Genomic DNA, 15,668 nt, shown 5'->3' with positions numbered 1-15,668 from the left:
TTCTTGCAGTTGATTTATTAACTCCGCAATGAAAATTTTACGAAGGAATATTAATAGAAAATGATTACACTAAATTAATCATTCTGGTAATTTAAAAAGCGAAGTATAGATTCTTAGGATTCTATAATAAGTTGGACACGTATATTTTGTACTTAATTATTTGATTATAACTACAGAATAATAATGAGAGAAGAGAAATCTAAATAATAAATTATAGTAGTATAATAGTTTGCTATATTAGCTATATAGTTAAACATATTTTACAGACTAACGTACTCAATTTTTCAAATATTTTTGATGTCATAATAATTTTTTTTTAAGAATATAAAAAGGAGAATACATTACGTTACATTATTTCGTCATTCATGATATAAAAGACAGAAAAGAAGACGTATACACAGAAAAGAAGACGTATACAGAAAAAGAGAGTCCTTCTATGGCACTCCTTTTCTCTTGTTCGTTTCCCCCCTCGTGAACCGCAGAAGCGAAGACGTTACCATAAGAGGACATCTCCCACCATATCTGGACTTCAACCTCTCTTTCTCTCCCTTTCTTTCCTTCTCTCTCCTTTTTCCCGCTCCGGGACCGCAGACTCGCGGGCCCCAGGGGTATTCCGAAGGGGATTGTCCTCGCGAGATAGGTGTACTCATGAATACTGGCGTATATTTGCATCAGCAGTTAATTAATTTTGATTTGAACGATTCGTCATACTTTCCTGAATTATATATTTTTTTTAATTAAGGAATTACATAATAGAAATCCGTCTCCCACACTCAATATTTAAAAACTAATTTTTAAGTTGGGAGACAAATAATTATATTAATATCAAATTATTGTACGTGTATTGAAGCTTAAAAATTTGCTTTTAAATAATAAGAGAAGACAGATTTCTACTATGCAATTCCTTAATTTAAAAAATATACTTTAGTAAAGAATGACGATTCGTTCGAATCAAACTTAAATATTCAATTGAAATAAAATGCGCAGAACAGAATTCCTAAGCGTTAATTAAAATTTACTGAAATTTTGATTGAAGAAACGCGTGATTCTGGATCGTCATAAAGCACGAACCACGCAATTCTTCATGACGATCCACGCGTTCAGCGGGGAAGAGATAGCGGAATGCATTAAAAAGCATCGTCGCCATTTACGGCTGTCATCTCATCAGGATAACTTGAAACTCGTGGTGAACTTCGCCTTTTGCGGTGCACTGCGGCGCTTTCGGGAGATATCCTTTTCAAACACTAATGGATCATGATAAGGATTCATGTCTCGATACAACGTGTGATCTCTCTCTCTCTCTCTCTCTCTCTCTCTCTCTCTCTCTCTCTGTCATTGGAAAAAGAACGAAAGTTTGTATCAACCTCTGGCATGACGCGGTGCATTCCGATTATGTTGTCAAAGGCATCCATTTTTACAAATGTGTTAACATTAAATGCATTAAGTAAATTATATAAATATGAAAATTGTGTTTATAACAATTTTCATATTTATTTTCAAATGTATTGTAAGGAACAATAATCCTTTTATTGTTTCGAAAACAGGTGTAATTCGTCCTTAAGAAAGAGAAAATCTGAAAACTGTAAATAAAAAATTGAATTTTATGTTCCTCATTTTTGATTTATGAATTTCTGAATTTAGTGTCTTTAAATCATACAAATACGCAAACACAAATTCACTTCCACTTTTATCTTCTTGTTAACTCCATCTTGGTAATAGTGCTCTTTGTAATAGACTTTCCGATTAAATTAATGGGGTGATACTTACGTTCCCGTGACCAGATGAGTCATCGGCTCTCTCTCGTGCCACCCTGTAGTGTCTCGGTACGGCTTGTTTTCTGGGCAAAAGCCGAGACCAGAAACAATGGAAACGAGAGGTCGGTAGGCACGCGTGTGCAAGGTAGCCACGATCGTGGCGGTCACGTTTCACTCTCGCATTGTATGTATCGTATGGTGTACCGTGTGGAAAGCCAGCAAGGGGCTTTTGTATGCTTGTCTCTCGAGGATATCTTACACTCTTCCACCTTCTCTTCTTCTATGCTCCTCTTCACAGAGGACGTTATCTGTGCCTCTATTTGATCTCTGATCGTGAAACTGATTCTTACTAGATATCGAGAACTAGCTGCCTCGGTACCTGCATTGCTCTTGATAGTGAATCGATAGAGAAATGATTAAAACTGGTCCTTATTGATTTTAACGAAAAAATATAAACGTACTAATGAGAGAATGTAGATTGATACATGAAGACACGAACTAATTAGAGGAGACTCTTATCTGTCATAATTGGATTTTAATGCTGATATTTTTTGTACGATTTTATACATCTGTTCAAGTTCATCAAACTGGGCGCCGAATAAATTTTTTTATTTTAAAACGCCGCCCTAAGGCTACGTTCGCGGAGCGTGCTATCAGCGCAATTGCGTCATTTTATCCTTATTTTACGTCTAATGACCAATAAAGATAGAATGACGGAATAGGGTTAATGGCATACTCTTTGAACGCAACTCAAGTTGAATGAATACATGTGATAACATAATATCGCAATATTGAATTGATAATCAATTTAATAATAATGATGCTAACAAGCATTTATTATGGTAATGATGTCAACGAGAAATCCTCTTTCTTCAAATACTGTAAATAATTTATTGAAAAAAAATACTTTAATCATTCAAGGATTAAATCTGAGTCTTCCTACTTTTGCTTGTAAAAAAACAAATACATATTATATTTTTTCACAAGTGAAGTATAGTATTTAATTTAATAAATTATTTAGAAATCTTAAAAATAATTTCTAGCTTTGCGGAAATAAAATATATTTATGCGTTAGAAATAAAAAAAATGTACAAAGTAAAAAACAGTAGCAGGTGGCGCATTTTATGAAATTGATCAATAACAAAGCTTCGTTTCGTTGTTGCACAGGTCGAAAACGTGAGTTTGTGCGTGGGAGCACTGCGGGCTCTGGGGGCGGATGTAGGCGCAGTGAACCCGGGTGAATTGGCGGCAGGATCAACCCTGTGGCCGGTACTGGCTTTGCTCTTCGCCTTGTCACGTTACAAGCAGCGAGCCAAGCAGCTACAGGATATGCCCAGGTAAGTCGTTCTTCGGAGAAAAATAAATGAGCATAATGATCATGATGAAGACATTACATTTCATTTTTTTACATTTACACATTAAAATTTTTCTTTTTGCAATTTAGATTATTAGAACTCTTTTTAAATTGTAGAATTTTTTTAAGAGTTCTGGAAAATGTTTACATTCAAGATCTTTTAAATCTTTATATTCTAAAATTGTTCTCTTCATGATTTTTATTCTCATATGTATTTATTTCTGAAATTCCCAATTTTTTTTGCCGTACCGTTAACGGGTAATAACAGTAGATTGTATCGACACTCTTCGCAATCGAGCTTTTATCCAGATACCGACCATCAGTGTGACTCAATGTCGGTACAACCCAACGTCGGTAAAACGGCGACTCGTAAAACGGCGACTCCATTCATGGAAGCTTTCGTAGCAGATATATACAAAGATCTGCTGTAGTAGTCGATGGTACCTACCTATCATGTTTTGATAACTGAAATTTGAAGTTGTAAAACTTTATCAATATTTAATAATAATAATTAATTTCATCCTTAGCTAAACCTTTGTTTATATATTTATCAATGACTGATTGATATCAATTCATGATTTGACGGTCCGTGAAAATTCGTTGATTTAATTTGAACGAAGACTTTCATATAATCGATCAACTTTTATGAAGCGACAAGGATACATTACGTAAATGAGCGGTGACGTTTCAATGACGCAGAACGTCGCCTGAGAGCTTTTGAGCGCGATCCGGCTTAAATTTAACTCCGGTCCGAAACTTGACGCTACTTAGAGAGCGAGAGAGATATTATAGTTTAATGAATTCAGTTAAATCGGATTTACGGTGGAACGTTAAATCACACAAAATGACACCTGAACAGGCACATATTAAAAATTAAGGAAAATCTGAAAGAAGATTTATTAACTTTCACAGAAAGTCTTCTTTAGAAACATAAAATGCACTAATGCTTTTAGTATTTTGACAAGTTACGTTCAATTACCAAAGACGTTCAGCAGACGTTTCGGAATATATTTTTATTTTAAAAAAGTGCTTTTTAATTTTAACAGCTGTATTTTTACATGCTTAATATTGAAGCTTACGTACCTTGGAATTTTCATTAAAAGTTAATGAAAATTAAAAAATTTATAATATTAACTTACACAAAAGTCTTTAAAAATGCAAAAATGCATTAATGCTTTTAATATTTTGATAAACCACGTTCAATTATCAAAGACATTTAGCAGACGTTTCGAAATATATTTTTATTCTAAAGAAAAATGATTTTTAATTTTAATAGCTGTATATTAATATTAAAGCTTACGTATCTTAGAAGTTACTTCATTATTATTCATTGCGTATCTTTTCATTTTGATAATTTCCTTTTTCTAATCAGGTTTTATCTTTATATGTTTATTTTCACCGAAAATTCATTTGTGACAAATTTGTTCTTTATTTACTTCCTTTTGCACAATTTGATACGGGCTTTGTTTGGTGTAACATTTACATTTACATCTTGCTGCGACCCGAGATCTATGTTGAGAGCTTTGTTTCCTGCCGCGTAGTCAAATCGATACCGACGTTCTGCGAAACGGCGGCTGGGCAACGACGTTCATTAACGTCTGCGTTAATCAACCGGCATACCTGTCTCCTCCTCCTCCTCTCTTTCTCTTTCTCTTTCTCTCTCTCTTTCTCTCTTTCTCGTCTGCTTTCTCGCATTATCGACGTCGAGTAAAGCGCATACAGTTATACCAATGTTTCGGCACGCAGAAAATGCTTTTCACGACTGAGAGGGAGACAACTTTAAATATTTTAATTACTCTACGGTTAATTGCAGTAACCGAGAAGAAAGAAAGACGAAAACGTATGCTTGAGCTACGGAAAAAGAGAGAGAGAGAGCAAAAAATGAATGACAAGGACGAGGGAAAGAAAAAATAATATTTGTTGAATAGTTAAAAAAAATTCTTTAAAATTTTAATAAATTAATTTCTAATAGAATACGGAATACTTAATTAAATTAGATTAGAATCGAATAAAAATAAGAAACTGCATCATTTAAATTTAAAGCTATAAAATATATAATAGAGTAAAAAATTAATAAATCATTTTCTCGCTGCAATGAATTAGAAAAGAGGTATACGGAAATAAGTATGACGAAAAAGAGGGTGTATCTTTTAAAAGCTATTCTAAGGGTGACTGACTCTTATTAATCGCGCGTGCACGCGACTGCACGCGCGAGGATGCCACGCGTGGTAAGCGACCCAACTGTCAAGGTCGATATTTTTAAATCGCGGTATTTTCTTGGGCTGGGCGACGAATTGCTTACAATTAGATGAGTAACATCCCGAAATTCTGACTAATTCGAGTAACACTTTGCAGAATTTCTGAATTTAGAGTTAGATATTATTTCCAAGTTTTGTTTACATTTTTAATTTACATGATTTCATTATTATTTATAATTTGCTTAACACTTAATTATATAAATATATTTTTTTATTATATTTTTGTAAGAAAATTATTAATAAAAGTAAATCGGAGCTATTAAACTATTAAATATTTAAACATTTTAATTTATATTTTTCTTTAAAATTTTTTTTTAATGAGTACAGAAAAATTTAAATAAAATTAGCTTTAATTTCAATACAGAACTCATAATTTTTCAACCGATACTCGATTGCAAATTAAAAAAAAAAGGAAATTCTTCTGCAATCTAATCGATCAAATATAATGATTAATATTCTTCAATCAGCTTGAGAAAATTTTTTTTACTCTAATAGAATTATTATAAATTTTTTATTTGATGAAATATCTAGTTTGTGTCTCATATTTTGAGAAAAAGTTACACGTTTATTTACAAAATGTTTAGCAATATTTAAATTTGATTGTAAATTTTTTGCACTATGAAAATTGAACTAGGGGATGTTTACGTTAGGGCTAGAAAATTCTTGGCCTGCGCGAGTCGAGATAACGGAAACGCTTAGAAAAATCTCTCTCTCGAGCAAAAGGGTCATTCTGGAGCCTGGATCTAATGGAGCGCGTAACGATTCTTCGGACGGGAGAAGCGCGATGCTGGGACCCTCGGGCAGGCCGCGCGTGCATTAACATATTAACAATGCTCCATTATGCCCCGAGTGTATACCTAGTCCCCCGCGTGGGCGCGTTATGGACCACTCTCAAGACCGCGGAGCACATAGGTGTATTTGGACCCTCAAAATATGTATCCTCAATTTGATCTACGAAAACATTTCAGGGAATTTTGTATAATTTTTTATTTAAAAAATTTAATAGGGATTTTTTGTCATGTTTCGCAATATTTTCGACACATTAATTGCAATAAACATAAACCTGCTAAATTTAATAAATTAAATATCTATTCGTGTGCATATGTAGAAAATTAATCTGTTAATTATAATCTATTAAAGCGAAGAGATTTTCTTTGAAATTCAATGGAGAACAAAGCTTCTTTGTTAATTCGCAACTCTATAGCGCTTAATTCAATGAAAGACTTTTAACTGGAATTATTTCTCGTCATAAAATTATGAATGGCTTTTTATTGAATCAGAATTAATAAAAATTAATTATTTTCTCTTAAAAGAGAAATTTTTTTATACAACTTTTTTAATTAAAAAGAAATCTTAGCCAAGTCGAATTTCTATATTTAGAAGCTCGAAGAAAAAATGTATGAGAACAAGCAAAGGTAAAGACGGGCAAGGGTCAAGGCTGACAAAAAGCATTCTCACACACGCGTACGCACATCTCGTTAGAGTATACGCACAATACGTTCGCGCGTGCACGTGCACATCAGGCGCGGGATATTAGCATAAAAATGGTTTAAAAATCCGTCGAGCGTGCCGCTAGCATTGGCCAGCTCCCAGGGAAGATTGAACCTCCCATTGGCTGGTCGGGCACCGCGAAAGAGAAGGAGGACTCGAAGAGAGCGGGCTCCAGAGAGGCTGCGAGAGCTAAAACGAATGAAGGAGAGTCTGAGAAAGATGGAGTGAGATCGTGAGAGGAATAGAGGAAGAGACTAACGAAGAACAAGGACCGATCCTGCGAGGGTGTACCCGACGAAAAGAGAACGGAACATGGCGAGAGAAAGAGAGGCAGGAAGAGAAGAAGGGATACAGGAGGGTGCGAGAAAGCTGTATTCAGACAAAGAAGCGCAGCAGCATCGGAGCACCATGAAGAGAGAGAGAGAGCGAGAGCAAAAGAGAGAAAGAAAGAGTGAGAAAGCCTAGACGTCCAGCTAGACGTCAGGAAGGTGCGAGAAAGACAGATAGCAAGATAAAGCGTGACAGAACGGTATAAGAGAGACAGAGTTGCCGGAGGGAGAGAGGGGAGGATGCATCTGCATGGGGAAGCCGGTGTGAACCGAAGGGGGCTGGAAGGTGAACGGGAGAGCGAGAGGGATGCCGTTGACGAAAGAGAGGGGGACCAGGGGTCGCGAGATACCGAAGCGTAGGGGGGAAAAGAGAAAGAGAGCGAGAGAGAGAGAAAGAGAGAAAGCACCACGTGCTATGGGAACGGGAATGGTTCTCTCTTCTCTTGCCGGGCCTTTCGCGGCGGTTCAGTTCGAAACGGGCCATCAACGATGCCTACACACCATGGCCACACCACCATGACCATCGCAGCGGAGTGTGGTGGTCGCCCGTGGTCGCCATGAGGCGTCGTCGCTCAAGTCGATGACGCTCTCTCTCGAGAGCCGAACGGTTTCTCGGACTTCCTTTCTTGCCTCTTTTCTCACCGTCGTCTTCGCGTTTCGTCTCGCGAATCTTTCGAGTGCGCCAGGATCTCGATGGATCCGCTCGATCATGCGCGGAACGCAGTGAAGTGTCGATCCTTGGGCTCCGCGAAGAATCGATAGCGATCGCGCTCGTGGAAGTGGCATTGCAGAAGGAGAAGAGGATGGAAGTTGACGATGCACTTATGGATTATGTTTGAACGTGAGAGGAAAACGCTCTCGTGATACGATCTATTTGGACGTGTTTGACGCGGGAAGATTGATCCGCGAGGAAGTCGCGATATTTCAACTGGAGCGAGAATTAAAGAAGATTAATCTGGAACCAATATATAAAATTTTTCTGTGACAATGATGTTAAACAAAAAAATGAATAATTATATAGGATAAATTTTTATATTTAAATTTAATATGGTATGAGTAAACTGTAATGAAACGTAATTAAAATTAAAAATTATTTTAATTATATTATACAATGTAGAACGAGAACATACGTACGTAATGTGATAATGAAAAATTAAAGTTAATATTAATGGAGAATTAATTAATCCAGACTAATTTAATTTCGCAATAAAAGTCTGTTGCATAGCTTTTTGTTCCACCGCAATCTACCGCAGCGTCAAGAGCTTCTCCACGTTTTCGCCTTTTTGCATCAATCCCGTAAGGATGTTGATTGTTGTTCTAACCTGATCTCATCTCACGATCGACGATAAGTCGGTCGATCGAACGGCAAGCCGGATCAAATCACGACGAAAGTGTCTGTTGGCACGCTAACATCGGAATTGCGGAATACTCGAAGAGCGCCTCATTATTTTTCGCAGTTGCATTCTGCGGAATGCAACTTGTTGCAACTGCGCGTCACTGTAGGAAAAACTAGGATTTAAGAATATTTCTCTGTACATAATATATATGTAATATTCTCTCGGGGGAATTCGTGGATCGACCAATCGCCGAGGAGATAACGTGACAATAGCGAGAATTCGAAGAATCGAGGATGAGGCAGAATCGATGAAATATGCATGAATTTTGAGGGTGAATTATTTAGCGTCTCTTAAAGAAGAAGACACTTCGAGTGCTTTCGATTTCCGCCGGGAAGCCGATGCGTTTTAAGTTTCTAACGAAGCTCTTGTCTTTCAGTTAACGGACATTTATTTTTTATGCGAGACGAAGGAAGCGAAAGCGTGAAAAAATGTTGTGAGAATTGACAAAAAAGAAGTACAAGTATTATTACGGGAGAATAATAGACCGTGAAAACATAAAAGTGATATCGTGTTAATAGAATTAGAAATAATTAATTAAAAGTGAAAAGAGAAAATGCTGTACGAGCTTAGATATACATATACCACTTTCTGAATAATACGTGGAAAGGTGAAGCCAACAGCGGAAGATAAAAAGACTTATAAATTCGTTTATGTCGAGAGTAGAATTTAACGAATCCTAAAACTGATATTTAGAATTATCAATCATATCAAGTGAGAGCAAGATTTCTCTATGCACGCGCTCGGTATTGGATCTCCCTCCCACGCAAAAATTCTTCTCGTCCAGTTTAGTCTCTCTTTCGTTCGAGAGACTGGGAAAAGAGCGATTTCGTCTCGTCGCGTACGTGAATAAAAGACCGGTACAGTAAACAAGACGCATAAAAGTGCGAGATAGAATAGGATCTAGGATCTGACGGATAGGAGAAACGACGCTCGGTCGGAAACAATAAATTCTGCCATTCGATCGACGGCGAGGATCGACGAAACGATATCGAGAAGCTCAGCTCAAAGTAGATCTCTTTTATCACCGGTGTCTCGTTCCCACGTTTTTACGAGCCCTTATTACAGCGAGGATAATAACGATCCCGAGAGGAAGGGACCATCGGGCCCGTCGATACGACTCGATCGTTAACTCGCAACCTCGAGGATACAATAAACAGGATGAACTGATAAATTATTGTTATTACAAACTTTTTTTCATACTTTAATAAAACTGCTCTTTAATAAAACGACAGAGGAACTTGTGAAACGACGTAAATAGCTGTGAAGTAGAGGCAAAGTGAATTAAGTTTGATGTATTATTCGAAATATTTTGATATAATATTACAACATTACATTTCTTTTATAAGAGAATAAGCAATGATTAATATATAAACGATTTTATTTTTGACACGATAAAATAGTACTTAATTATTTTAATACGAAGAGAATACAAAAGGGTGATAATGATATAAAATGAAGTGCTACGCAAGACAGTTACTCTCGCCAATTTGAGAAGAGTCATCTGCAAAATATTCGTGAAAAGAAGGGGAATCGCGCGGCATCATGGGGAACAGCGGAAGTAGCGGGGGTGGCAGTAGCAGAAAGGCACGAAGCTTGCCGAATTCGCCGGAAGCGCACAGGTATCCCCAGCATTCTTTTCGCCGAATCAATTTGTAAGAATCCATGAAAAACGGGATTGATTTTCGTATTTGTTAAAGTAGAATTGATTAAAAGTAAAATGTAGCTCATAAAACATTTATTATATTTTTAGTATCGACATTGAGAATTTATAATATATAGAATTCGTCGTGTGGGTGGAATTCTCATACTTATTCACTTATTCACTTCCGACGTATTCTTGTTCTTATATCTCATTGTTTCGATTCTTGTTCTTCCGTCTGTTTGGACGAGCGTCGACGAAACCGGTTATTCGTTATATTTAGGATTTCCTGAATCGCGCGCTACATGCACTGTGTAAGTCCTTCGAGGAATTGTAGACGTTAAGGTCCCTTTACACGCTCGTCTTTTCACGTTTGATCGCGTGAAATTAAACGTGATTAGGAAAATTGTATTTCTCGCTAAAATGGATATTTCTGAACTGGTTACCAAAAACAAAACGAGAATATTACCATAAATTCGATGCTGTGAATATCTTTTTTTTTATATCTTACTTAAGTAACGGAATTTACTAAAAATGCAATTTTTTAATTAATTGAATTTATAATCAGGTTCGTGGCATTTCTTAATTATTGATACAAAAATTGAGATGAATTATATTTAGTTTTTTAATATTTTTATGGCGATCGAATTGTATTTTTTCACATTTTTCTTCGCAAAGAGTTGCGAATTGGCCAGACAACGACCGCTGATTCGAATCGCGTGTCGTAGGTTGGAGGTATCGAGGAGGCTCGCGACCTGCGAGACGCGAGGTCCTAACCGGTCTCTCCCCGAGTAACCGTGGCGATCGGCTGCGACCGACCGACCGGGCGGATCTGGTTTTGCATTTTTCCGTTCTCGATATAGATCGGCGGCGACCGGCGCTTTTCTTTCTCTTTTTCCTACTATCGTGTAATTACGCTCTCTCGCGTATGTACATAGGAAACCGCAACCAACCGTCGCGAATAGCGAGGGTTGCGGAAACTAAGAACAATGTGTGTAATCCTAGTAACGCCCTTAACCCTTTCCCTGCTATCCTGGGTACTTTGTTGTTCGTACAAATTATAGATAATAGAAATAAAAAAAATAATAGTATAAGAAGAAAACAATGAATAATATAATTTTTAATTACAAATATGTTATTGGACCGATAGTGTAACAACACAATGATAGTAAGGAAGCCTACTTTGGTTGCAGCTAGATCTTAGTGCTTATATTTATTCATATGATTTTATATACTTCTCCGAATTCAACCAGAATGTGCGCCGAATTAATTCCGGTCGTAACACAGCATGTTGAATAAGAATTAGTAATATCACTATTTATATTAAATTGATTAATTTAATATAATAATTGATGCTGATTTGCATCTATATACCCATTCCCCCCTGAAAAAATTGTAAGAAATTTAATTTTTAATCTTAGAAATACATTAATAGAGATATGATTGTATTTTAGTATGTGTGACAACTTTTAATGGGAGGAAAATGTAGGGACTGTTTATTAGCGACATTATTCTTGGGGGTGCGATCTGTCTCGTGGCATATAATCGACGATCGCTCGCGAGGGAACACGGGGAAGAATACGAAATTTCGGACAGAATTTTAATAGCGACGAAACGTGGAGGGTAATAGGATCCTTTAATTAAACCGGCTTAAAAAATTCATTTCCCGTCACAAGCATGCACAGAGAGAAAGAGAGAGAAAGAGAGAGAGAGAGAGAGGAGATTGTACCCTACGGATATTTTTTCAAATATCCTCGACCTCGAGCACCCTCGATCAATTCGCAAAATATTCCCTAAAACGAAAACTTCTCTTTGTGGTACGATAATTAACAAAAGGTGTTCAGGAATCGTCTCTTTAGTGTTAGGAAAAATCGTCGACGATAATTCCCGTGAATAGACTGATCTACTACAAAATGTCATTTTCGTATAAAAAGCAACAAAAAATGCATTTGATGCAAGGATTTGCATCATAATTGATAAATGATTTATTTATTTGACTTTATACGTAGGTTGTAAAAATTAGAATGAAAAGTCATGCGACTTGTTTATTTTTTACTCTTATTATTTTATTTTTGCAAAATTTTTAATTCTCGGACAAACAATTTTTCGAACGTATCCTTTCCTTTTGCTCTCTCTTTGGCTTCTTCCTTTCTTTATTTAGCGAACGAGTTCAAAGACATCCACGGGTCGACGAGAGTGAGTCAATGTTTTCGATGTGAATGGCCGCAGAAATAGATCCTCGGGCAAGCACGTTTTGCGATCGCGCGATTCGCGAGCTAAATTCTGCGCGACTGACGTTAGTGAAACGAGAGCGAGCTTGTGTGTCGTCTCGTATGTCACCGATCGTGTGCATCAACAGAGAAAAACGACGATTCGCCGCGGTGCGTAAGCAGGGATTATCTGAGCTGACAACGTTGCGCTCATGCGTAATGATTGAATCATTTGGACAGTTTGTTTCAGAGAAACCGATTTAAGCCATTTACAAATAATTCTTAAAAAAAAACGTAAGACAATAACACTGCATTAAAGATGTCTGAAAATGTTCTGAGAATATTTGAAAATATTAAAAAAGAAATTAAAATTCTAAGAGAAGAAAGAAATTTTAAATAATTCAAATAATTGAATTTTGAAATAAAATATTATGCCAGTTTTTACATGACTTTAGTGCAAATTACTCACATTAACTTATCGATACATACGCTAAAAAAATTTTTCTTCGACTTTATTTTTGAAACTAGACAAATGACTTTTTTTATGCATTTTTAAATTTTATTTCTTACAGTAGTTAATATTATTATTCATTATCGTTTCTTAGTGTGAAATAAAAGTAAAATTTAATAATTAAATACGTAACATGTTTATATCCGCGGCAAAGATCAGCGTTCCGATTGGTTTCGAAGCGAAGATCCGGCCGTGCCCTGATGAGAATCGGCGGACAAGCAGTCATATTTTGCTCGCGTTCCCCAGGAGATGCTCTCGCCAAGTTCGCTTTGATTAATTAGAATGGTGCATTGTTCGCGATGCATCGGCGATGATGCACCGCGGCAAGCAGGGCGGAGGTCGCCGGAACCGTTATGCATCGCGATTGTTTCGGAGGTCGCCGAGAGATCAAACTCTTTAACGGTAAACAACACCGCTGAAAAATGCATTCAAGATCTTTCTAAAAGAGATAATACATTTTGAAAATATGTACTAAAAAATTATTATAAATAGAAAAATATATTAGAGAATTATTATAAATAGAAATTTTTACATAAATAATGTTTTTTCCAGTAACACTGTCTGACACTGATTTTGTCCGCGAATAGGATTAAGTGATCGTTTTAGATTTTTTTTCGTTGAAAGCAAACCCGCGTAAGATCTATCACGTCACACTTTTAAGAAAGCTGGATTTAAAGGCGTCCAATAATACTTTAAAATCCAATTTAGAATCCGATAATATTTTTGAGCATTTTTGAGATAAAATTTACTTACGCTATTTTGCAGTGATAACACACTAGCTCCATGTAAAAGACAAACGTGCATTTTTTTTCTTATTTACACCACACTTAAACACTTTTCACAATTTTTGATACACAACATTACCAAAATCTCCTTTGAAAGTTCAAGTTATCTTTTAAGGAACATAACGGCGAATGCACCGACGCGGCGACCTTGCCTGCGTATCGACGATAAACGGTGATCACGAAAGAACCGCGATAATAATATCGCCTCGCGGGGAAGAACGGTTCTGCTCGTCGTCGTGCTTCTTCCTGGAAGCGGCAGTTAAGTCCTTCTTCTCTCGAGATCCTCTAAATTTATCCCGCGCTTCGCTGGAACAACGAGGCTCCGCTCCGCTTCGCGCCGCTGCATGGAATCCTCTGTCTTGACTCTCTTTCTCGTCGTTTAAGACTAGGCAAATTACTTTTAATACCCGGAATGAATTATCCGACTCGTTCCGGCGCTATCCGCGCCCAGCTCCTCTCGTCGTCCGCACCTCTTTGGTCTTTGTTAACGCGACTGCTCGCGCGCGACGTCACTGTCAATTTGCAGCGATTCATACTCGCGTGCCAGTAACTCATCGAAAAGTGGGAACAATGTGTAACGAACTCGTGATGGTAAAATTTTAAAAATTGCGATGAAACGTATGAGAGTTGCTGAGTGCATACAAGTCGCCTAAATCGTACCTCTTGTATGCCTTTTATTTTCGCTATAAGTGAAATTTACATCATGATGTAATATTGAGCTTAAAGAAAGCAACGTGTATTTAATATTACGACACTTGGTTTTTTAACGAGAATCGACTCTAACTTTCGCCAGATTCGAGATCTTGCTGTGGCGAATGAGAGTAAGAACACTCTCTCTGTATCACGGCTACGGGATCTCTAATTGGCGAGCGTTCGAAAAATCGTACCGGTCCAATCCCGGCAGTCAGCAATTAAAAGGAATGTCGTCCCTGCCGATATGCATCTTGTCGTTGCTGGTCGACCAGCCTAATCACGCGCTCTTGTTGCCCGCGAGCGTCGAAGGGAGCCAGCGGTTCCCTTCCTCTTGCAATTGAATTGCGCATATGGCGCGTTTATATCGTTCATCTCAGCGCGACTATTCGGTTATCTTGTGTACAAGGAGCCAAGATATAATTTCGAACCATTTTCGCGAATATTTATTTATCAACCGCGACAATGACAAACGTAAACGAAATGATTTATCGAATTCATTTGCCATATGATCTTCATCAATTTAATATTAACTTAATTAAAATAAAAAGTATTGAGATTTTTAGAAAAGTTAATTTGTTGTTAGCACACTAAGAATACAATTTAAAAGAAAAACTAAAATATTTAGTTCTAAATATGATAAACTAAATTGGATTGATTCAGCAAGTATTTAGTTGTACAAAAAAAGTACAGTTTATTTATATCAGCCATTTACATTTTTTTATCAAGAATTTATTAAATCAACTCAGTATTTGGTTGCACGTATCAGATTAAATATTTTAGTTTTTCTGTGTAGAGGAGACTCGCCGGCAAAAGAAGATAGATCTTTTGTACACATATAGTAATTTTTATCATTTTTTGCAAACGTAATTTGTTATTTACAAAATAGGGTTAATTAACTAAATGACGGGCATGACGATGTCACAACGACGAACGAACAGTGACGAACTCGCATCAGCTTGTTACTTGTAATCTCATCATCGGATTACATCGAGAACAATGCAAACGCGCATCGCCAGTCATTGATAGACGTTAATGAAACACGCTGGCTAGGTAATTAGAAACCGAGGGAGCTGAAGCTGCGAAAAAAAGTCGGCGTATTGTTAATTACGCCAACGACTAATGAAACACGTGACGCCGAACAAATTGCATTACGCGTTACGTGTGTGTAACCGAAAAATTCGATTGCATGTGATTTGTTCGAATAAAAGACTCTTATCGAGCGACCATCGAACACGATTAATCAAACG

General features: G+C 36.9%; 1 protein-coding gene across 5 annotated transcripts in view; it reads left to right on the top strand.

The window, feature by feature from the left end:
- LOC105207673 (protein sickie) overlaps nt 1-15,668 on the top strand; it is a 200,428-nt gene that overhangs the window by 81,123 nt on the left and 103,637 nt on the right. For 4 of the 5 annotated variants that reach the window (XM_039457302.1, XM_039457300.1, XM_039457301.1 and 1 more), the window contains one exon: nt 2,922-3,091. In XM_039457302.1, coding sequence (XP_039313236.1) covers nt 2,922-3,091 — 170 coding nt within the window. Of the gene's footprint in view, nt 1-2,921; nt 3,092-7,643; nt 10,203-15,668 lie in introns of those variants that run through there. The other variant, XM_039457303.1, reaches the window with a different exon arrangement.

The sequence above is a fragment of the Solenopsis invicta genome, chromosome 14, assembly GCF_016802725.1.
Source record: "Solenopsis invicta isolate M01_SB chromosome 14, UNIL_Sinv_3.0, whole genome shotgun sequence".
Classification (NCBI taxonomy): domain Eukaryota; kingdom Metazoa; phylum Arthropoda; class Insecta; order Hymenoptera; family Formicidae; genus Solenopsis; species Solenopsis invicta.
Note: the sequence above shows the minus strand (reverse complement) of the source record. Positions and strands in the feature narration are given on the sequence as shown.